This window comes from Palaemon carinicauda, chromosome 33, assembly GCF_036898095.1.
Source record: "Palaemon carinicauda isolate YSFRI2023 chromosome 33, ASM3689809v2, whole genome shotgun sequence".
Lineage (NCBI taxonomy): Eukaryota > Metazoa > Arthropoda > Malacostraca > Decapoda > Palaemonidae > Palaemon > Palaemon carinicauda.
Window position 1 is genome coordinate 4,830,588 of NC_090757.1, and position 23,976 is coordinate 4,854,563.

At 48.6% G+C, this 23,976-nt stretch overlaps 1 protein-coding gene across 3 annotated transcripts in view; it reads left to right on the forward strand.

The window, feature by feature from the left end:
- The first annotated feature begins 747 nt into the window (after nucleotides 1-747).
- eIF5B (eukaryotic translation initiation factor 5B) overlaps nucleotides 748-23,976 on the forward strand; it is a 134,880-nt gene continuing 111,651 nt past the window's right edge. For all 3 annotated transcript variants that reach the window (XM_068356708.1, XM_068356707.1, XM_068356709.1), the window contains exons 1-2: nucleotides 748-900; nucleotides 2,941-3,145. In XM_068356708.1, the coding sequence (XP_068212809.1) occupies nucleotides 866-900; nucleotides 2,941-3,145 (240 nt within the window). In that variant the 5' untranslated portion in view covers nucleotides 748-865. The remainder of the gene's footprint in view (nucleotides 901-2,940; nucleotides 3,146-23,976) is intronic.

A 23,976-nucleotide genomic window follows, 5' to 3' on the forward strand; every position in this document is an offset into this window, starting at 1 on the left:
GAACTCTAACCCAAGATAGTGGAAGACCATGGTAAAGAGGCTATGGCACTACCCAAGACTCGAGAACAATGGTTTGATTTAGGAGTGTCATATGTTTTTGTTATTGTCTATCAGTCTTCTCATACATCAATTTTTTATATCTTAACCCAACTTTCCTACAGATCCTTGTTCTAAGTAGATTATGTTTCAAGTTTAAAGTTTAAAGGTACCCTAGATTTTTATGACATGTCTACCCAGTATCTTCCCCTTTAGGCTTTTCTTATAATAATTACACACCAAATCTTGTTTTCCTTCTTGTCTCACAATATTATTGATCTCAATAATTCCCAAAGGAAAATTACTGGGGTCGTTTCATCAATTTTAATTTTCATAAGCATTTTTACATATTTTCTCTATAGATAAAAGTCTAGTCTCTTAAACAATTTAAATTTTCATTCTATGATTTAAGCACGACAAAATGTAGCCACAAAACTCAGAATTATAATGAAGATTGTCGCTTTATAATATCATATTTATATGGTACAAATTCCATCAATTTGTAAATAATGAGCCCAGTATACAGAATAACTTTATTACAGTAAAACCCCTCTGCAATGCTGAATGATATAGGTTTATCGTTGAAAAAATATACGAGATATGTTTTATTGTGTAGATACACGTATTGTAATGAATTTTGATAAAATTTCTTTTGTTATAACTTGATAACATTACATTTTTAATCCTTCATACATCATTACCACAGTATGCGGGATGATAACGTCAACATTAATAAGGTGTTAGTGAAAGAGGAACGTGTAGTGTGTTGTTACTGTTGTTTGGTTCAACATATGTTATAAATACCACTGGCTTTCCATGCAGTATCTAAATGGGGAAACCAAAAGCAGACATCAAAGAGGAGTCGTAAGTATTTAAAAGTAATGCCATTGCGTTTTGCAGAGTCATTGTAATGGTAGGTATCCGAATTGTCTTACATGGACAGGTAGCTCGTGAAGCAGAACCATAGCTTAAGACTTGATTAAAATTATGGTTCCCCACATATTAGGGTATACCTCGTTAACTATTTGTTAGTCATTAAAATAAATGTTATTTTTAAAGAGAACGGAAGTTTCCCTATGGGAAAATGTGTAATTTTTTAATAGAAAATGGTGTCTTTACCGGAACTATAATAAAACCAAGATTTCTTATGCCGGTATAGTGACATTTTCATCACCAAAGCAACATAATTTTTAAAATTATGGTACTTTGGTGCTCCTTACACGAGCCATAAATTTTTCCAACTATTTATTTTACGTTTATTATGCCTTTCTGACTATTATTATTACTGAAAATCACTAGTTTTTTGGCATTTCCCCACCCAAAATCCCCAAGTACCACATAATTGTGTTTGTACAACAAGGTCCAAAAACTCATAAGTGGGTGGTTTGTCCCAATAATCGTGGTCACAAAATGCATAAAACACAAGGTAGCAAATGGGAGAAATATAGTTTGTATATTTGGCTAAAAATTAAAGTATCATATACAGTACAGTATTTACCCTTAAGTTATTATGCCCCAGCTCCTATTAATCACCCAGAGAAAAATTCTGTTTTAGCCTGCACTCGTCCATTTCTTACAGAGAATTCCAGTTTGGCTAGAAATTAAGATAGCATATATTAACCATTACATTTTTTGGTTGCTATTTCTGGAATATTTTGTAAAAAATTCTACTGGTTTTAGCTCTGACGTGGCTCGCTTTGCTCGTAGAAACTAAAAACATTACTGCTATGTTCGTGCAAGCGGGACGTGTTGAGCTGCGCTCGTGACCGCCGTGGGTCATTTCTATGTTAATTTTTACTTTCACATGAGTAACAAAAGCTACACATTGAAGGGAAAGTGTTTTCATCATACAGTAATCAATTGCCGACATAGATGAAATTACACTAAATCTGGAAATAGATTGTACTTCCCATAAGTTCCCTCTTGGAGATGTCTTTATGTGATGATAGTGAAACTCTTAACTGAAGGGGAGTGTGGAAACAGAAAAAATTGGCGGATGTAGATCAACATCCAAAAATTTGTGCATAAATATTTGAAAGCTCATAATTGGTTTAAAAAACAAGCCATGTAATGATTGTCATACAAAAAACAATAGCTAGCAAAAGCGAGTGCAAGCAACGCATGCGCAATAACTCTCCATCAGTTTCCTAAAATGGACTTGGAGTGAGAGATAAACTTCTTATTTTAATTGACCAATACGCAAGTTACTATGCCCCAGCCCCTATTAAACATATAGAGAATAATATCAAACTATCCAGCACTCGTCCATTTCTCATATAGAATTTCTGTTTTGCTAGTAATTAAAGTATCATATATTAATTTAAATAATAATCAACGGGGCAGGTGAGTGCATCTCAGCAAGTACCGCTCACTAGTACACAGGATATTTTTCCTTTTAAAAAGTGAACTGAACACAAGAACACCAGCTAACCTAACCACCCCCACCTAACCTAACCTAGAAGCCATATCCAGCGACCCACCCCTTCATAGTGCTACATCCTTACCTACCACCGTAATTAGTTGTTTCCTTACTTACGGTGGTGGTTACGCCCCTCCTGCGAACCCCCTAGAGTGCCATATCCTTGCCTACCCCCTTAGACTGCCATGTCGCTTTGATCTCTTGTTAGTATTACTCCAACATAAAAAAAGGGTTTGTCTATCTTGGGAAAATACAATTTGACTCTCTCTCTCTCTCTCTCTCTCTCTCTCTCTCTCTCTCTCTCTCTCTCTCTCTCTCTCTCTCTCTCCTCTCTCTCTCTCTCTCTCTCTCTCTCTCTCTCTCTCTCTCTCTCTCTCTCTCTCTCTCTCTCTCTCCTCTCTCTCTCTCTCTCTCTCTCTCTCTCTCTCTTTGCAATTTGCAATTTATTGTTTTGTTTGGAGTTTCTGATTTGTGTTTATTTTCAGGAATGGAGATGTAGTGGAAGGTAGTGCAACTCCTGCAACAAAAGACTCCAAGAAGGGGAAAAAGGGTCGCAAGAATAAGGATGTTGACTGGGAGGATGAGGTGGCAAAGGATTTGGAAGACATGACCCTGGAGGAAAAAGGGGAAAAAGAACCATCTCCTGAACCTTCACCCATTCCAGAAAGGAAAGAAAAGAAGAAGGAAAAGGTATTTCATACTGTTCTTTTTTCATTAGAATCTCTAAAAAGAAATAATTTTTATGGAGTGCTCTTCCTGTAACTACATTTAGTTCTTTATTATTTTATACAATACAAGCCAACTTAAATAACCATAATTAATCACTGTATAAGATGTCTAGAGGTAAATAAACAAGACTACAATTAGTATGAGGAAGTAATTGAAAGTTGTAAATAATCATGAAGCTCTCGGAGGTAGCGACACCAAAATGACTGCCGAGGGTATGGCATCATACAATACTGCTGAGACTAAAATTAACAATTTGTTCCGTAACCGAAATAAAAACCACGCTATTTACATGGGGTATTACTTTCGGCGTAGCTGAATGACGAACCATTAGGTTTTTAACGAGGGTTAACTACCCCCTCGCTAGTTAGCGAGTGGGTAGGGGAGGAGTAGCTAGCTACCCCTCCCCCCTCACACACCGGTGAACTGATTCACTTCGCTTTTGGCTCGGGTGACGGTCAGACGTGTCTACCTCACCCTCGCATATTGACAGCCTTAATCTTTTTTGCTTTTTCTTTCAGTGTGTGTTCGGAAGTTGGCCTCTACCTCTATCATGCGGAAGTGCCCTGTCTTACCCGACCGCCCGTGTGGGACTTTTATGTCGGCGGTTGAGACGGACCCTCACACCTTGTGTCCGTACTGCAGAGGTCAATGGTGTAATAGAGACAAAGTTTGCAGAGAGTGGTCCACCTCCCAGTGGGAGAGGTTTTCCTGGCGACGGAAGAAGTCTAAGCGGGATCTTTCTCCTTCAAGAGTTGCTTTGAAGAAGGAAGGTTCCAAGGACTCTTCTTCCGATGCCCGAACCTCCTCCGAAGCTCCCACTCGATCGGTCTCTCGTGAGAGGCCAGCGAGTGGTAGCGTAGGCCATTCTTTTGTTGACCAACCTCGGGGTTCGGGAGACGGAGTTGCCTCCCATAGCGAGGCAGCTCCTCCTCCGGGGGAGGATGTTAATAACTCTGTGTCTAATGATGATTTATTACAGCTTTGGGCTTCCTTAGGGCTTGAGGGGTCGCCCTCCAGGGAAGCCCTGTTTGACTTGATCCAGTTGGGAGCAGCTGTCAGTGCTTGGCTTAATGCCTAAATCCTATACTGTATTCAATTCAATTCAATTCAAGCAGTCGCCGGTGATAGCGGAGGTAGATCCTCTGTCTATCGTCGACGTTGTTGTGGCAGAGGCTTCCGACGGGTCGGGTCAAACCCCTGCCTTGGTTGCTGATGTGGCTGAAGGCTCAGTTCCCCCATCCGAACATCCTTCGAGGGAGGAGCTGAGTCCAACGGTCTCTCCTGCAGGTGATTCTTCCCCTCGGGGGAGTTCACTGACAGAGACTCCTCTTCGGAGGACCGACGATGGTGTGCCTGCTCCTAGAGGTCGTCTTCGCCGCAAGGCTTGCCCTCCTCTCCGCCGTAGAGGCCTTCCTTCTCCCTACAAGGGAGTTAGGAGGCGCCTCTTCGGTTCTTCGCCCTCGGCGTCCCCCGCAGAGGTTCCTTCTCGACGTGAGTTGACTGTTGCAGCTGCATCTCTGGACCTCTGCAGATTGTTCGCGATCTTCAACGCCTGCCTGACCTGTGGATCTTCCTTCTCCGTTCCTGGAAGCTGATGCGCTGTGGGCGCCCACGCACCTCGTTTTCCAACGGCCTCCGGGTCCTTCGGGGCAGAAGGGCTTCTCTCACAATGTGAGCAAGTGCCTTAAGCGCCAGGTTTCACCTGCGCGGCCGCGTTTTCCTGTGCGTTTGCGCGCAGTAGCGCATAAGCGCTCTCCTGCTGTTGCTGAGGACCTTCCTACGTGCCAGCGATCTCCTGCAGCAGAGGCAGAGTCAACTCGTCAGCGCTCTCCTGCTCGTCACCATGCTCCTGTTTGCCAGCGCTCTCCTGCTCGCAAGCGCTCGCCTACGCGCCAGAGATCTCCTGTGCACCAGCGATCTCCTACTCGCCAGTGCACATCTGCGCGCCCTGTTCCTGACATGCGCCAGGCGCGCCCACGATCTCCAGCTTGCCAGCGATCTTCTCCTGCACGCCATCGTTCGCCCGCGCGCCCATGATCCCCAGATCTGGGCGCAAGCAAGAACACTCTTCCTTCTCCTTCTCGCCCGCGATCACCTGCGCGCCCTCGGAACTCGCCCACGCGTCAGCCCTCACCTGAGCGCCATCGTGCGCACTCGCCTTTGCTTACTTCCAGAGTTGGACGAGACACTACGCGCTCACGAGAAGTCTCCTGCACGCACCCACGAGCAGCCTCCGATACGCGCTTCTACACCTGCTGGCCCTGCGCCCCAGCAGCCTGCTCCAGACCGCGCGCAAGCACTCTTCAGCGCGCCCACGATCCTGCTCGCCGAAGGTCACCTATGCGCCCACGCGCTATCCCTCCTGAGCGCGATCGCTCACCTTCTCGACCTACGCGCCATCGCTCGCCTGTGCGCCAACGCGCCGCCGCTCGCCTGCGCGCCGTCATTCGCCCGGCCGCCAACGCTCGCCCTTACGACCGCGCGCGCCCATGCGCACCTTAGCCCACGCGCCCCCTTGCCCGCGCGCCAGCGCTTTCATCTCCGGTGAACGTTCGCCTGCGCGCGAACCTGCGATTTGTCTCGCTCGAGCACCAGCGCGACCCCAAGCGCGATCCCGTCAGGTTTCGCAATGCGAGAAGCCGAGCGAGTCTACAGAAGCGCGCACAACCAGGTCATCATCTTCATGATCCCCCCCCCCCCCGCAAGCGCAGAACAACGCACTCGCTGGAGGAGGGGAAGTCTTCAGAGAGGTCTTGGCACCAATCTTCTTCTTCCTTTCAGGCAGGCCCTATGGTGTTTACCCCAAAGGATCGCCCGATCCCCTTCCCTCTTGTGGGAGTCTCTGACACTGCGTCTGTCAGTCGACAGCCTTGGTTTGGGTCCCTTATCAGAGCTGTCGTCCAGGCTGTTAGCCTGCCTTCGCTGATTTGGGTCTCAAACCAACGACCCCACTGAAGAGGAAGAGAAGAGTAGAGTTCGTGGTGACTTCTCCTAGGATCAAGCTGGCTCCTAATAAGGGAGTAAGGAAGGCTTCTTCCCCCCCTCAGACATTCTCTCCTTCTCCTGTGGACGAAGCTTTTCTGTCCTCAGGAGAATCTATCGAGGTGAGACCCTCTCCCACCACACCAATGGGAGAGACTCCACCACGAGTAGGAGAATCGTCGCGTGTTGGGGCGGAGAAGAGCCCTCAGACTTCTTTACTGGAGTCCTGCATCCCTCCTAGAAGGGAACCGAAGGACTCGAAGACTGTCCCGAAGTCTTCTTCAAGGATTCGACCAGAGCTAGCGAGACCCCAGGAGAACGTCCACGTGTCCCCCCAAGTAGAGCAGTTGGGGACAGGAGACTTTGCTGCCAATTCACCAGGAGGAGAGCAGCATGATTCAGAGCATTCCTTCTGGCAAGTCCTGACTTTGATGAGGCATCTCAACAAGTTCAAGGACCCCGAGACCGCCCCTCGTCAAGGCAAGGATATGGTTCTGGACCACGTCTATGGCACTCAAAAACCCTGTAAGGCCAGTGCGGCTCTGCCTTGGTCCCTAGGGGGTGAAGAGTGCCAGAGATAAGGTTGAGGGCCAGTTTTCGGAACTCGCCTCCTCCAGCCGTTCCTCTGCTGGTAACAAGCTCCTCCCACCTCCTCGTGTCCAACAGAGGAGGTACTTTGAGATCATGGAGGAGCGTTGTTTAGCTCTCCCGCTCCACCACTCCGTGGAGGAGCTTACCAGGGGAGTCTCTCTTGAGAGACTCTCCAACCAGCAGGTGACATTCTCGGCAACGGAGATCCTGAGTAAGGAGAAGGTCGCAAAGTATGCCATGCAGGCCACTTCGTGGCTGGATGTCTGGCTAGGGTCTCTGGGCATCCTGCTGCAATCCGAGGATCTGTCCAAGAAAAGCACCAGGAAGGCCCTGGAGACCTTCCTCTTCTCGGGCACACGTACCATCGAGTTTCTGGCCCACCAAGTTTCGAACTTGTGGGCAAACTCGATCTTGAAACGACGTGATGCGGTGACCGAGAGGTTCCACGCGAAGGTCCCAGCCGTGGATGTCTGCAAGCTCAGACACTCTTCCATCCTAGGAAAGAGCCTGTTTGAGCCCAAGGATGTGGAACAGGCAGCTGAGAGGTGGAGGAAATCGAACCACGATTCTCTCCTCCAAAGGGCTCTTACATCTAAGCCCTACAAACCTCCAGCACCCCAACAACCTCGCCAGTCCAAGTCGACGAAACCGGCAGCGGCAGCAAAGACGAAGGTGCCCAAACAGCAGCCCTTTCCTGTCAAAGACAAGAAGGGCGGAAAGTCCTCCAGGGGAGGCAAGAATCCTAGAGGGAGCGGCTAGGATTGGCAATCCCCCTGCATGTCCACCAGTGGGGGTATGCTTACAAAGTTGCGCATTCAGGTGGCAGCAACTCTGGGCCGATTCCTGGATGATCTCCGTGATCAGTCAGGGATATCGCGTCCTGTTCATAACATCTCTTCCTCCCCTGACAGCGAATCCAGTGTCGTTGAGCTCCTATGCCATGGGATCGGTAAAGGGGCTAGCCCTTAGGGCAGAAGTCGAGACCATGCTCAAGAAGGATGCTCTCCAGGAGGTCGTCGACAGCTCCCCAGGCTTCTTCAGTCGACACTTTCTTGTAAAGAAGGCGTCTGGAGGCTGGAGACCCGTCATCGAGCTCTCAGCCCTGAACAAGTTTGTCAAACAAACTCCGTTCAGTATGGAGACAGCAGACACGGTCAGACTTGCAGTGAGACCGCAAGACTTCATGTGTATACTGGATCTGAAGGACGCGTACTTGCAGATCCCAATCCATCCGTCTTCCAGGAAGTACTTGAGATTCAGCCTAGATAACAAGATCTACCAGTTCAAGGTGCTGTGTTTCGGTCTCTCCACAGCACCCCAGGAATTCACCAGAGTGTTCACCCTGATATCTTCGTGGGCACACAGGATCGGCATCCGTCTCCTCCGTTATCTGGACGACTGGCTGATCCTGGCAGACTCGGAGTCGACCCTTCTTCGACACCGAGACAAGCTTCTGAGACTTTGCCAAGATCTAGGGATCATGGTAAATCTCGAGAAGTCGTCTCTGCTTCCATCTCAACGACTGGTATATCTAGGCATGATATTGGACACTAATATCCACAAAGCCTTTCCATCAGACGACAGGATAGAAAGGCTGAGGAGGGTCGCAGATCCTTTCCTCAGACGAGAAGAGCTTCCAACCCAATCGTGGTTACGTCTCCTAGGTCACCTTTCCTCCTTAGCCCGTCTGGTTCCAAACGGCCGCCTCAGGATGAGATCCTTGCAATGGCGGCTCAAGTCCCGGTGGAATCAAGGCCGCGATTCCCCGAACATTCTGGACCCTATGGGTCATGCGGAACGGACGGACCTTCAGTGGTGGGTGACGGATGCAAACCCTCGAAAGGTAGTGGATCTTCTCGTCCTCCCCCCGGATTTGATGCTGTTCTCGGACGCTTCAAAAGAAGGGTGGGAGTTCCACCGTTCTGAACCACAGGATCTCAGGCCTATGGTCAGAATCAGAAAAGTGCCTCCACATAAATCTGCTAGAAATGAAGGCCGTATATCTGGCACTCAAACAGTTCCAACGGATCCTGGCGGGTCACTCCGTGGTGGTGATGAGCGACAACACCACTGTGGTGGCTTACATCAACAAGCAAGGAGGTACCTTTTCACAACAGCTATCCCATCTTGCAGTAGAGGTACTGAGATGGACCGAAGTCCACTCGATTCCACTATCGGCTCGCTTCATTCTGGGCAAGAGGAATGTGCTCGCCGATAGTCTGAGCAGAGCATCGCAGATAGTGAGTACCGAGTGGTCTTTGTATCCTCTAGTAGCCAGCAAAGTCCTGACTTTGTGGGGTTCCCCGACGGTGGACCTGTTCGCGACAGCCTTGAACTTCAACCTTCCACTGTACTGTTCCCCAGTCCCGGACCCCAAGGCACTCTGGCAAGATGCCTTCCAACAACGGTGGGACAACATCGACGTTTACGCCTTCCCACCGTTCTGTCTGATGAGAAGGGTGCTCAACAAGACCAGACTATCGGTCAACCTGTCAATGACCTTAATAGCTCCGCTATGGCATCATGCAGAGTGGTTCCCGGACCTTCTGCAGCTCCTGACGGAACTCCCGAGAGAGCTTCCTCCACGACACGAGCTACTCAAGCAACCACACTGCAACATCTTCCACAAAGCCGTAGCATCGCTTTGGCTTCACGCCTGGAGACTATCCAGCATCTCCTCACAGAGAGAGGCTTTTCGCAACAAGTTGCGGAGAGGATGTCTCGACACCTGCGAAAGTCATCTGCAGGGGTCTACCAGGCGAAGTGGAGAGTCTTCTATGGTTGGTGTCGTGGAAGGGGTATCTCTCCCCTTGATGATACTATTCCAGCAATAGCGGAGTTTCTTGTGTATTTGGTTGAAGAAATGCGCCTTTCGGTCTCGGCGGTGAAAGGCTATCGCTCAGCCTTTAGCCTGGCCTTCAGGCTGAAAGGAATGGACATTTCCTCCTCGCTGGAACTTTCTCTACTCATACGAAGCTACGAGCTTACCTGCCCTCAGTCGGAAGTGAGACCTCCTCCATGGAACGTGGTTCGTGTCCTCAGGTCTCTTAGGAGACCTCCGTTCGAACCATTACGCCAGGCTTCTGATCGTCACCTGACTTGGAAGACGGTGTTCCTGCTCCCTCTAGCCTCAGCCAAGCGAGCCAGTGAACTTCATGGTCTCTCGTACGACGTCGCCCATTCAAGGGGATGGGGGAGGTAACGTTCGGGTTCGTCCCTGAGTTTGTTGCTAAGACTCAGAATCCCGGAGTTCCGGACCCATGGTTCGACTCCTTCAGGATTTCGAGTCTCCATTCTGTAACAGATGACCCAGACCATCTCCTACTGAGATGGTCTGAGGCTCTATCTTAAGAGAACAGCTGCAGTTCGTCCTCGAGTGCAAGCCCTGTTTGAGAGCACAGGAAGGACGAAGAGGAGGGTCACTAAGAACACCATCTCAGCTTGGATTCGCAGGGTCATCCACCATTCCCTGAATCCAGACCCTCCTCCGTCACACACTCGCCCGAGAGCACACGATGTCAGAGGCATCGCTACGTCCCTGGCATTCAAGAGAAACTTCTCAGTGACGCAGGTTCTACAAGCTGGGGTCTGGAAGCGTCAAACGACCTTCACAGCCCACTACCTGCAGGACGTGACCCACAGGAGGCTCGATACGTTCTCTATCGGCCCTGTGGTGTTTGCACAACAGCTGGTCTAACCTCAGGCTCCTTAATGGACAAGTAGCAGAAGGTTGAGGGCATTGTTACCCGGTTTTAGTCTGCATGAATGAAAAAGTATGTCTGGCCCTTACTCTTTTCTTCATCCTCCCCTCTCTTGGGGAAAGCAGCATCCTGGGTTCTCTGCACAGTTGACCTCAAATCACTGCAAGTAAACCATGTTTCCTTGTGTTCCTAGTATTAAGATAATACTGTCGCGTCCCCCATACCCTGACGAGGTGGTATTGGGAATGTCCTAGCCTAGATTTCCATCTAAAGGACTTCAGGTTAACTTCCTGAGACGAGTCACACTTCTTTCCTTCACACACTAGCTTATGTAGGCCGCACGTTCCTTGCGGAGCAAGGAACTTGCGAGGTGTAGGGACTCCTTATCTCGAGTGCTACACACTCGGATCCTGAGTCCCCGGGCAAAGCCAAAGCCAGTAAGGCAGGGACTTACCACCCTACCTAAGGGTTAAGTCACCCCATGTAAATAGCGTGGTTTGTATTTCGGTTACGGAACAAATGACAAATTCGGAGATAATTTGTATTTTTCCTAACCATACAAACCTTAGCTATTTACACATACTTGCCCGCCAGCCCTATCCCCTGTGAAGTCCTACCTCTTAGCAAAGTGAAACAGTTCACCGGTGTGTGAGGGGGGAGGGGTAGCTAGCTACCTCTCCCCCTACCCCCTTGCTAACTAGCGAGGGGGTAGTTAACCCTCGTTAAAAATCTAATGGCTCGTCATTCAGCTACGCCGAAAGTAATACCCCATGTAAATAGCTAAGGTTTGTATGGTTAGGAAAAATACAAATTATCTTCGAATTTATCATATTTTTAATTTTACGTTTGTTGCTACCTCGAATTATCAAAACAGATAATTGCAATACTTAACTTGGGAGTAGGAGAGAGAGAGGAGAGAGAGAGAGAGAGAGAGAGAGAGAGAGAGAGAGAGAGAGAGAGAGAGAGAGAGAGAGAGTTGGCAGCGCATTAAATAGTCGCTGCATTATCGACGCTGGTGCGTAGTGGATTAATGTCCTGTGTGCCTTCCTTAGTTTTCCATGCTTGTATTATCATGTAGCATTCTCTTCTTTCTAGACTGTACAATTTAAGAAATTGCAGTCTTTCCCAGTAGTCAAGGTCCTTAACTTCTTCTATTCTAGCAGTAAAGGACCTTTGTACACACACTTTTTGTGCAATATCCTGTTGGTAGTGTGGGTACCATATCACATTGCAGTACTCAAGTGTACTACGTACATAAGTTTTGTAAATCATAATCATGTTTAAAGCTTTTCTTGTTTTAAAGTGTCTGAACAGCATTCCCATTTTTGCTTTACCTTTAGCCAACAGTGTTCCTATTTGGTCGTTGCATAACATATTCCTATTTAACATTACACCAAGGTCTTTAATTGCTTCCTTGTTTGTGATTGCCTCGTTATTAGGTCCCCTGTATGCATATACCATTCCTTCTCTGTTTCCATAGTTTATTGATTTGAATTTATCGGAGTTAAATACCATCCTATTTATATCCGCCCATTCACATATTTTGTTTAGATCTCTTTATAATGAGTTCCTATCTTCATCATAAGTAATTTCTCTACTTATTCTTGTGTCATCGGCGTAACTTTTCACTACAGAGTCTTTAACATTACAGTTTATGTCTGAGATCATAATAACAAACAGCAGTGCAGCTAATACCGTACCCTGTGGCACGCCAGATATTACCTGAGCTTCATCTGATTTCTCGTCATTTGCAACCACTATCTGTTTTCTGTTTTGCAGGAATTTTTTTACCCATTTTCCTATTTTTCCCACAATATTATGCATTCTCATTTTTTTCTCTTAATATATTATGGTCTACCTTGTCAAAGGCTTTTGCAAAATCTAGATAGATCACATCTGTGTCTTTTTCATTTATCATATTTTTGTGTATGTTTTCCTAGTGTGCTATCAGTTGGGTTTCTGTACTTTTTCCGGGCACAAAACCGGATTGACATATATTAAATAAATTTTGTTCCAACACTGAGTACTTACCTCTAACTACTTTCTTAGGAGTATCTGGGATCTACTTCCGACTGACCAGAATTTTGTGTAGTTTAACCTACTCCCGTTTTCTATGCGGGATAACCTCTGGCGGAGTGATACGCGCCCAAAGACGACCCGGGTCAGAGAGCATGCTTGCTCAGGTCATGATCTCCAGTAAGTTTCTGGTCGCGTCGCGGATAACATCCCGACGCTCTCTCTTACCCAGTGCGACCCTTTGTGTCCCCGACCCCATTTGTCTCTCATGCGGTTCCCACGTGGTCCCTTTGTGCTCTTCCTTATCCTTTTCCCTCTGTGTTCCTGTGTTTCGCGGTGTCTTACTAGTGTGTTATGGAGCATCCCCGTCGTTGCCCTGGCCCTATGGCCGGTAAATCATATGGCGCCTTCCTCTCTAAGCCTGAAGTTGACCCGCACTCCTTGTGTTCTTCGTGTAGGGACAGTGTGTGTTCCCCTACAGTCACGTGTCCGGAGTGCGAGTCCTAGAACGAGGTGCAGTGGGTGCGCTACGGCCCCCAGAAGAAGAAGACCTCTAGACGTTCACCTAGGGAACCGAGCGTTTCTTCGGACAGTCTCTCTGCCGCCTTCCCCTACCCAGTGTAGGGGTCAAGGTAAGTCTGTTGTGGGGAAGAGGCCTGTGGCCCTTCCCCAGGAGTCTGATTTACCTGACAGTGGGATTGTGTCTTCGATCCAGGCAAGTGGGGGACCTGAGGGAGGGACGGAAGTGTATTCGGGGGACAGAGCCCTGGTGAAAGCAGGGCCCGTCTCGTCGGACGATCCTATGTGGGGTAAAACTGCTGCAGCCTCTTCTCCCCCCTCTTGGGCAGGTTTTTCAGGTGCGTCAGCAGCCGAGGGTGCCGCCGAGAAGGAAGACTCGCCGCCGTCAGACCCCCTCGCGCGGGCGCCCTTTCAGATCTCCCCTGAGGATGGAAGAGGAATTTGAGACCTGGTTACCCAGCGAGGAGCTCCCCCGCTCCCCTCCAGCACCTTCAGCTACGTTCCCGTCCGTCTTCCTGAAGCCTTCATCGCCGACCGGACACCATGTGGACCCACCAGCAACGAGGCGCGACTCAGGCCCTTCAGTGAGGTCCTACAGGTCTTCGGGCTCCTCGGTCAAGGCCTACTCCTACTCATCGGAAGACGGAGCCCCGAGGGACCATGAGAGACGGCGAGATAGGTCCCGCAGGAGACGGTCTCGCTCATGTTCCCGTTCCAAATCCCGCCACGTGGGTAGGCGCTCTAGATCCCCCAGGAGGAAGTATAGGAGAAGGGACTCGCCGGAGGAAGAATGGGTGCGGGTCGCCATTCCCCGTAGCCAACTCCTGGGGGCTTCAGCAGTCCTGAGCACCTTGGGATGGCTCCCTAGGTCCCGCTCACCAGTAGGATTTGTCACCAGCAGCAGATATGATCGACGGAGGGAGTCGTCTCTTCAGGCCCCAAGGGACAGGCATAAGTCCGCGAAGGTTCCGACTCCATCAGCCCAGCGGAGAGAGTCACCCCTTCGGTCTGGCAGCCGTGTCCCTGCCTCAAAATCTACGACGAATCTTCTGGAACGAGAGAGACTCCTTCCCTCGACGGGCAAGTCCGCAGAACCCTGGTCCGCCGGAAGAAGAGAGAAATCCAGGACGGAGGCCTCCGTCCCTGCGGCGATGCCTGTCCTACACCCTGAACCGCAGAGACTGGACCACTCCAGGAAGATGCCTCCTCCCCGTGCGGCTCCCCCCGTCGGAGGTCCTCCGTCATGAGCACCGGAGTGCCCGTCGGAGAATGTAGAGGACGGTGTAGATGGTTCGGCAGCGGAAGTTTCGGCCTACAGGAGGGTGATAGGCCTCATTAGGCGTCACCACAGGCTGGACGAACCTGAGCCCTCTACTGACGAAGTCTGGCTCTCGAGCCTCAGCTAACTGGTGGATGCACCTGTGCAACAGAGGCCCTCGCTAGCCCTTCCTTTGGCTAGGGATGTTAGGCTGGGTATGGCGCACGTTGACAAGATTGTGGCCAACCACGCGGAAGCTCCCAAGAGCCAGAGCGCCTCCAAACTTCTCCAGGGCCTGAAGACACAGAGCCGGTTCTACCTTCCCGAAGGACACCGCACGGGTCCCTGTACGGTGGAGCCAGCAGTCGCCATCCTGGGACAAGGAGCGGCAGAGGAGAGGGCTACCACTGCTCCGGTTTGTTTCTCCCCTGCGGAAACGTCCATGATGGAGGAGCTGGCCAAGGACCTGGTGCACGTGTCATCGTGGCTGGATTGGTGGGCCTCCACGCTGGTGGGGTTCCAATCCTCGCACGACCTCGCAATCCCGGAGAATCAGGCCTTACTGAAGGAGCTGATTAGCTCTGGAGGTAAGGCCCTGAAGTTCCTCTCCTACCAATCCATCGCGCAGGCCGCCAATTGGATACTGCGGAAGAGGGACACTGTGCTCAACAAGCTCGTCAGGAGGCTCCCTGACAGAGAAGCGAGGTCCCTGAGGAGCCTGCCACTGTGGGACGACTCAGTGTTCCCCCTGAAAGCGGTGGAGGAGACGGTAGAGAGGGTCAGGAAGCTAAAGGATTCGGGAGAACCCAGACCCCCTCCAGCAAGAGGACCTGCCCATAGAAGGACACCCTCCGACGTCTCTCTCCCTCCTCGCGCCTCACCTAGCCAGCCCAGGAGAGACGCCCCTACTACGTCCTGGCATCAGCCTTCGCAGCCCCCCCCCCCGGTAGAGGAACGCCTGCTGTGCAGTCAGCCTTCGGGCCTTCCTATTCGGCCGCCAGAAGAGGTCGTTCAGGCTGCGCCTCTCGAAGGAGATAGGGAGAGAGGCCCCCTACTCCTGCCGAAGCCTCAGGTGGGGGATGCCTCAAACATTCTTGGCAAGCATGGCGAGACCATGGATCGGATCCTTGGACCGTAACAGTTCTGAAAGAAGGGTACAGGTTGCCCTTCTTGGCGGAACCCCCACCTCTGATACCAGATCTGCAGGCGGAATGGTTAGCACCAAAAGACCCCTCGAGAAGGACGGCCATACAAGAAGAGGTCTCTGCGATGCTGGCGAAAGGGGCAATAGAACCAGTCAAGAACCCGGGTCCAGGGTTCTACAGCAGACTCTTCCTGGTGGAGAAAGCGACAGGGGGCTGGAGACCAGTCATAGACCTCTCAGCCCTCAACAGGTTCGTGTGCAAGACCGACTTCAAGATGAACACTCCGAAGTCGGTCCTATCGGCCTTGAGGGAGGGAGACTTCATGATGTCCATAGACCTCAAGGACGCATACTTCCAGATCCCTGTTCACCTCTCCAGCAGGAAGTACCTAAGGGTAAAATGGGGTACCCAAACGTTGCAGTTCAAGACCCTCTGCTTCGGTCTGTCCACAGCCCCTCAGGTCTTCACGAGGGTCTTCGCAACAGTCTCAGCCTGGGCACACGAACAGGGTATCCGCCTGATTCGATACCTGGACGACTGGTTGTTGCTTTCAGCCTCAGGGGAAGTACTGAGGGAGCAAGGCGCAAAGCTCCTGCAGTTCTGCAACGTCCTGGGTATCATCATCAACCTGGAGAAGTCCCAACTGATACCCTCCACTAGGATGACCTACCTCGGGATGGTCCTGGACTCCCGGTTGGCGAGAGCTTTCCCTTCCGCGGAGAGACTGGACAACTTGGACCAGATCCTCCGGCCCTTCCTGTCGGACTAGCCCAGGAGAGCCAAGGACTGGCAGAGACTGATAGGCGACCTCATGTCGTTAGAGAAGCTAGTCCCACGGGAGACTCAAACTCAGGGGAGTACAATGGAACCTGAAGGAGACCTGGAACCAGAGAGACTCCCCGCACAATTTAGTCCCGATGTCCCCGGAGACTAAGGAAGTCCTAGAGTGGTGGCACGACAGATCGAACACCCTCAAGGGGATGCCCTTCGCAGCCGACCCTCCGGAGATGCTCCTGTTTCAGACGCATCCAAGGAGGGTTGGTGTGCTCATCTCCTCGACAGCACAGCAAGAGGAAGATGGTTAGCCGAAGAGAAGAACCTGCACATAAACGTGCTAGAAATGATGGCAGTGCGAAGAGCGTGCCTAGAGTTCATCCATCGGCTCCGGGGAAACACTGTGGCACTGATGTGCGACAACGCCACGGTGGTGGCCTACATAAAGAAGCAAAGAGGACTGAAATCAAAGGAGCTGTGCCACCTCATGTTGGAGTTTCTGGAATGGGCCGAAATGGAGCAGATCAAGATCTCGGCCAGATTCATCCCAGGGAAGAGAAACGTCCTGGCCGACGGCCTCAGCAGATTGGGTCAAGTGGTAGGGACCGAGTGGTCCTTGCACCCGGAAGTGGCCAAGACTCTCATTCAGAAGTGGGGCTCGCCAGTGATAGATCTCTTTCGCCACGAGGCTGAACGCACAGGTCCCCATGTTTTGTTCTCCTGTGCCAGATCCGGGGGCGGCGTTCGAGGACGCCTTCCAACACCCTTGGGACAACCTTGACGTTTACGCCTTCCCTCCCTTCGAAATGCTCAGGCAAGTCCTCAACAGGGTGAGGCGAGCGGACAACCTGTGGATGACTTTGGTAGCGCCCTGGTGGCCGGAGAGGGAGTGGTTTGTGGATCTAAAGGAACTGGCGGCGCTCCACCTTGGCCCCTTCCGGACAGACCAGACCTTCTCCGGCAACCGCACTTTCAAAGGTTCCACGAAAACCCTCGGCCCCTCTTCCTTCACGCGTGGAGGTTATCGAGCGTCTCCTGAGGAAGGAATGGTATTCGGCGAAGACGGCAACAAGGATGTCAGGGTACCTGAGACGTTCGTCAACCGCAGTAGACCAGGCAAAATGGGCTACCTTCACTAAGTGGTGCGTCTCGAAGAACATCAAGCCGTTGCAGGCCTCCATCCCGGAGATAGCGGACTTCCTAGTCTATCTCAGGGACGAGGTGAACATGTCCATCCCAGCCATTAAAGGAGTCCGGGCTGCCCTGGGACAAGTCTTCCTCCTGAAGGGCATCGACCTAGGTACCTCCAGACACATCTCAATGTTCATCAAGAGCTTCGAGCAATCCTGCCCCCTCAGGCCATTAGGGTGCCCCAGTGGGATGTGGCTAGAGTCCTGAAGATGCTGTCAGAACCTCCCTTCGAACCCCTAAAGGACATCTTGGACAGAGAGCTCACCCTCAAGACAGTTTTTCTGTTAGCGCTGGCATCAGCAAAACGGGTAGGGGAGATTCATGGACTGTCGTACGAGGTGTCACACTCGAAGGGCTGGCGTTGAAGCTACCTTCAGGTTCGTACCATCCTTCGTGGCCAAGACCCAGAATCCAGCAGTCTGGGACCCCAAGTTTGAAGGATTCTCGGTGCCGGCAATCCCTCGTTCGGACAACCCGAGGGACTTGCTTCTATGCCCTGTCAGAGCGGTACGGAAGTACTTAGAGAGGACAGCCAGACTTTGACCCGAAATCAAGTCTGTTCGTCTCCTCAGGACTAGTAAAGAAGCCTATCTCCAAGAATACGATCTTCTGGCTACGGCAGGTGATCATGAGAGCCTACAGTAGTGCAGGGGTTCCTCTTCTGGGGAAGCCTAAACCCCACGACATCAGAGGGCTTAGTACTTCGTTGGCCTTTGAGAAGAACATGGCAGTCGGCCAAATCCTGAGGGCAGGTACATGGGCTAGTCAGTCAACCTTCACAGCTCACTACTTGAAGGAGTGTTCGAGGAGATCCCTGGACGGATTCTCTCTCGGTCCCGTCATTTCCGCGCTTCAAAAGATTTAAAGGTGTAGCCCCAGGGAAAACCACGGGCAGTAAGTCCAAGAGACACAGGTTCCTTCCTTACCCCCTTTTTTCCCCTATTACCTTCCCTGAAATGACCCTAAAATCCTTTAACTGCCATGGGATACATCGTCAGTGAATGAATACGTCTCCAAGGATTTTTATAGAGGTGAATTACTTAGACACTAAGATAGTTTTTTTGGGTAGTTTTCCCTATTTCTCATGTTTTCTATTGGGGGGGATCAGCAGAACCTAGCCTCCTATCTAGGTTCCCCCTTTTCTCTCCCCATCACGGTCTCTGGGTCCTGTAGGTCACTCCCACCTCCTAAGGTATAAGTCTCCTAAGAAAGTAGTTCGAGGTAAGTACTCCGTGTTGGAACAAATCACAAATTTTAAGTAATTTGTATTTTTCCTAACTGTACTTACCTCGAACTACTTTCGGGTTATGGCCCGCCCATCCTACCCCGAGTGCCTTACAGGACTTAGTAGAAACCTATCTGTTAAATCTTACTGGAGATCGAGACCTGAGCAAGCATGCTCTCTGACCCCGGGTCGTCTCTGGGCGCGTATCACTCCGCCAGAGGTTACCCCGCATAGAAAACGGGAGTAGGGTAAACTATACAAAATTCTGGTAGGTTGGGAGGAGATCCCAGATACTCCTAAGAAAGTAGTTCGAGGTAAGTACTGTCAGGAAAAATACAAATTACTTAAAATTTGGGCTATTTTTAACCAAATGATTCATTATTTTCTTTTTTATTACCCTTTCATACATTTTCATAATATGTGATGCTTGCCTCTAGTCTTGATCCACTTTTGAAAATAGGGGTTATATATGCTAATTCATGTTTAACATATATCTCCCTCATACCTACACTTTGTCTTAGCAGTATTGCAAGCGGCTTCGTGATAGTGTGTGCTGGTTTTTTTTAACAAAATCGCTGGAACTCCATCTGAGCGAGAGAGAGAGAGAGAGAGAGAGAGAGAGAGAGAGAGAGAGAGAGAGAGAGACTCACTCTATCTCCTTCTTTGTATTGTTTTAACCATATATACACAGTTGTCTCATAAACTGGTTATGTCTATTTTTTTTGAAAATCTGGTGAAATACAGCTTAACTAGAATTACAGTTTTTGGTAGTGGTTAGGTAGCTCCAATCAAGTTTGGGAGATGACGAGTAGATTTTTTTGTCTTTTAACTTACTTTTTCTTATGTATATACTGTATATGAAAACATTCTTAATGTATATGTATATATATATATGTATAGAAATGTTGTAAGTGTCCTTTTCAGTGGTTGCAATGTTTGTGCTGGGCATGTGATACATATACGACAGGTTCTTATGACACCTGCTCAAGGCCAGGACATTTCCCTTCGTGGGGAACGACCTCTCCCCCTCTGGTACACCGGTCTTTCCGTCGGCATATAACCGTTGACTCGGTCACCGCAGGGGATTCGTCATCGGCTGGACCCTCCTCATTCAACTGTTGTCTTCGCCTTTTCCCTTTTCCAACGGGAAACATGGATTACTGAGTGAAGGTAGTGTGGCCTCTCAGAGATTGACTACGGTTTTTCTCTTCTCAAGGCCGTTCACCTTTCAATGACAGTATACTAATGGGGGGAGCACCTTCCCCGTTCGGGGGTTAGGTTGCGCTACTGATTGTTTTTCTCAATTATTTCAGTGAAATTATAATTGTTTGTAATTTTAACTTTTCAGCTTCTTCTCCGTGGGGAACACTTCCCTTCGGAGGATCAGTGGTTCTCACTATTAGTGAATATATTTAGCTGATTTAAATAATTGTAATTCTTGTTTTTATTACAGTTACTCCGCTTCCCCATCTCCCGTGGATGTCGACTGGGGAAGGGAGGGTGCAATACTTATTTTATGTTTGTTCCCTCGGTGGTCCTGTTCGGAGTTCCTCCCTAGGGAATTTTCTGTTACATAATTTATTTTATTTTTGCTCAGTTAGCTATGCAGTTTTTTTCGTTTGGCTAAGAGTGCCGACGAAGCAGAGCTATTCTGTTCATGCCTGGGGAATCTGCTGTCACTGCCGTTCCTCAGAGGACGTCATCCCTTCTCTTAGAAGTACAGTGAACCCTCGCTACTTCGCGGTTCGACAATCGCGGATTCACCACTTTGCGAGGTTTTTCCATAACCCATATACAGTATATATACATATCGCGGATTTTCCGGAAAATTCGAAAATGCCGCGAAATCTGAAGACAACCAAATACGATATTTTGTTACCTGTAATTCCATTAATACTGTAATTAGTAATATCTGCTCTTACTGATTGTTCATTGCATTACATATGATATATAATTCAGCACAGAAAGAAATAAAACACGAAAAGAGAATGTGATCATACGATAATGTACTGTATACAGTACGTAGTAAAATTAAATCGAACATGAAACGCAAATCAGATGCAGTCATACCATATTAGAATGGTGTAAGGCTGCTGATGACTACTACTGTACTACAAATGTAATGGATGTGCTTCTTTTCCATGAATCTTTTGTATGTATATGTACGTAGTACTGCATCCAATAATATTCTTTGTTGCAAAAATCACATTTCGAATAAGCGTACGAGAGAGAGAGATAGAGAGAGAGAGAGACACACACATCCTACAACAAAAGCGTAAAATAGCGTACGTAAAGCTGTATTATTATTATTATTATTATTATTATTATTATTGTTGTCGTTGTTAATAAAATTATTATTGTTATTATTATTATCATTATTATTATTATTACAGTACTGTACTGTATTATTATCATTATTTATTATTATTACGGTATTACTTAATCTACGTACGTTCGGTATGCGCGGGGCATCTTCTATGAGTTGGTAACCTACGCATCATAGTACTGTAAGACGGGTTGTGATTGGTTCAAGCGCTGATAGATGACGAATCAGAACTCAAGTTTTGTTATCTAGCCTGTGATTGGTGTTTTGCCATCATCTCCTACCCGCAGCATCTAGGTTCTCGCGGGGCTGGATCGTCCACTCTCTGTTACCGCGTATCGCTGAGTAGACGTTCTTAAGTTTGTGAATCTGTGCTGTGTGCGACTTTTTTAAGTTGAACTTTTTGTTACTGTAAATCCTACTGTAATGGCTCCCAAGCGTTCTGCTTCTCTTAAGGCTGGTAGTGAGCCTAAACGCCACCGAAGGATGATGACGATAGCTGAGAAGGTTACGCTTCTCGACATGTTAAAAGATGGTAGAAGTTACGCGGCCGCTGGCCGCCATTTTGGCATCAACGAATCTACTGTTCGCTATATCAAGAAGGACGAGGCGAACATTAGAAAGACGGCTGCAATCACCTTTAGCAGATCAGCGAAGCGAGTCGTTACAACGCGTAATAAAACGATCGTACGCATGGAAGGTGCTTTAGCTGTGTGGATTGCCGACTGCCGGAAGAAGAACATAGCGTTGGATACGAACACCATCCAAACAAAGGCTTTGAGCTTATATGAGAATTTTGCTGCAAAGGAACCTAAAGACGACGACGGCAACCATGCTGAAGATGATGATGCAGATGATCCTCAACCAGGGACATCCACTGATTCCCAGCCTCAGAAACGTTTTTCCGCCAGCAAAGGATGGTTCACGAAGTTTCAGAAACGCTTCGCCCTGAAAAGCGTTTCCCTGCATGGGGAGTCTGCTTCCGCTGACACTGCCGCTGCTGAAACTTACGTGAACCAGACGTTCAAGAATATTATCGCCGAAGGTGGATACAAGCCGGAACAAGTCTTTAATATGGATGAGACCGGCTTGTTTTGGAAGAGAATGCCGTCGCGAACTTTCCTGTTCAAAGAGGAAGCCAAAGCCTCTGGCTTTAAAGCATTCAAGGATCACGTTACCCTCGTGATGTGTGGCAATGCTGCTGGATTTTTGCTAAAGCCGGGGCTTATTTATAAGTCGAAAAATCCTCGCGCTTTGAAAAATAAAAATAAGAATCTCCTTCCCGTGTACTGGATGCATAATCAAAAAGCATGGATTACGAAGATGCTGACCTCCAACTGGTTCCATCAGTGTTTTATCCCGCAAGTCAGCAAATATCTCTTAGAGAAGGGCTTGCCATTCAAGATCCTTCTCCTTATGGATAACGCTGGTGGACACGCAACTGACCTGTCGCATGAGGGCATTCAGGTTGAGTTCCTGCCACCCAACACCACGTCATTAATTCAACCGATGGACCAGGGGGTTATCAGGGCGTTCAAGGCCCTCTACACGAAGAACACCTTGGCGGACCTCGTTGCGTGTGTGGATGCTGCCCAAGATGATGAGGATGAAGATTTCAACTTGAAGGCGTACTGGTGGCAGCACACCATAGCCACGTGCCTGCAGAATATTCAGAAGGCACTTCAAGAGATGAAACCTGCAACCGTGAATGCGAGCTGGAAGAAGTTGTGGCCCGATATTGTTTACGACGACAAGGGATTTACTCCGTCGGAAATCCAACACTCTGCAATACGCAAATCTGTGCAGTTGGCTGCCATAATTGGAGGTGACGGGTTTGGCGACATGACGATTGAAGACGTCGACGAGTTGTTGGACTGCCATTCCCAGCCCCTAACTGACGCAGACCTCGAAGACCTGACGAAATCGGCAAGCGAAGAAGAGAGTGAAACCCAGGAAGAGACGCAAGAAAATGTCGAAGAAACGGGCTTAACATTAGAACGGCTTGCCAAGGCCTGCAACCATGCGAAGGAGTTGAAAGAAATGTTGCAAGAGTGGGACGAGGATATGGTTCGCTCGATGCAATTCTGCAACAAGATCGATGAAGACATGACTCCCTACAAAATGCTCTTGGATCGAAAAAAGAAGCAGCGGCAACAACTTCCGATCACAATGTTCTTCCAGCCTCGCAAAAAAGAGCCAGTTCCTCCTGCTAGTACGCCTTCGGAAGAAATTGAAGAAGTTTCCCAGGAAGAAGTTGAAGAGGTGTCCCAGGAAAAGACACCTCCGTGACTCCGTCTGAAGAGACGTAAAATACTACCTGGCTGCACAGTAGAACACATCATCAGCTTCATCATCATCATTTCTACTGTGCAGCAAATTCATCGCCATCATCATTCAAGTTTTTCTTCAACTTCTTTCGTGGTGAGTACAGTAACAATCTTTATTTTTTACTTTAATATTCTTACTGTACATTCTAAAACTGAATTTGTGCCTGTTTTATAGTTTAGTACTGTACGTACTGTATGCATTAAGTTAAAGGGAAGGTTTTAAAAGTCTACATGATGTAACCTATCATATTTTTTTGTTTAAAATTTACATTTACGTACGTAAAACAATATCTCTCTCTCTCTCTCTCTCTCTCTCTCTCTCTCTCTCTCTCTCTCTCTCTCTCTCTCTCTCTCTCTCTCTCTCTCTCTCTCGTAAATTGTTTTCCTGCTTTGCTACGTACAATACTGTATGTGCTGTACAGTACTGTATGATTTTATATAGATACGGTAAATTATATTTGTAAGGTAACATATTTTGTAAATGCTTTTACTGTAAATACTGTATGTACTGTATCATTATTTATCACTATCATCATGCGCGTTAAATGCCTTGTTTGTTCTGAGCGTGGTTGTTTACTGAGCGTACAGTACTTTATGACGCCGTCGTTTCAGGCGGCGTCATAAAGAAAAACATTTCATTTGGAAGTCCTAAGAAAAATACGTAAACTAAAACATTGGTAATAAAAAAATCAACATACAGTACTGTATAATCAATATAATCGATGCAAAAACTAACCTAT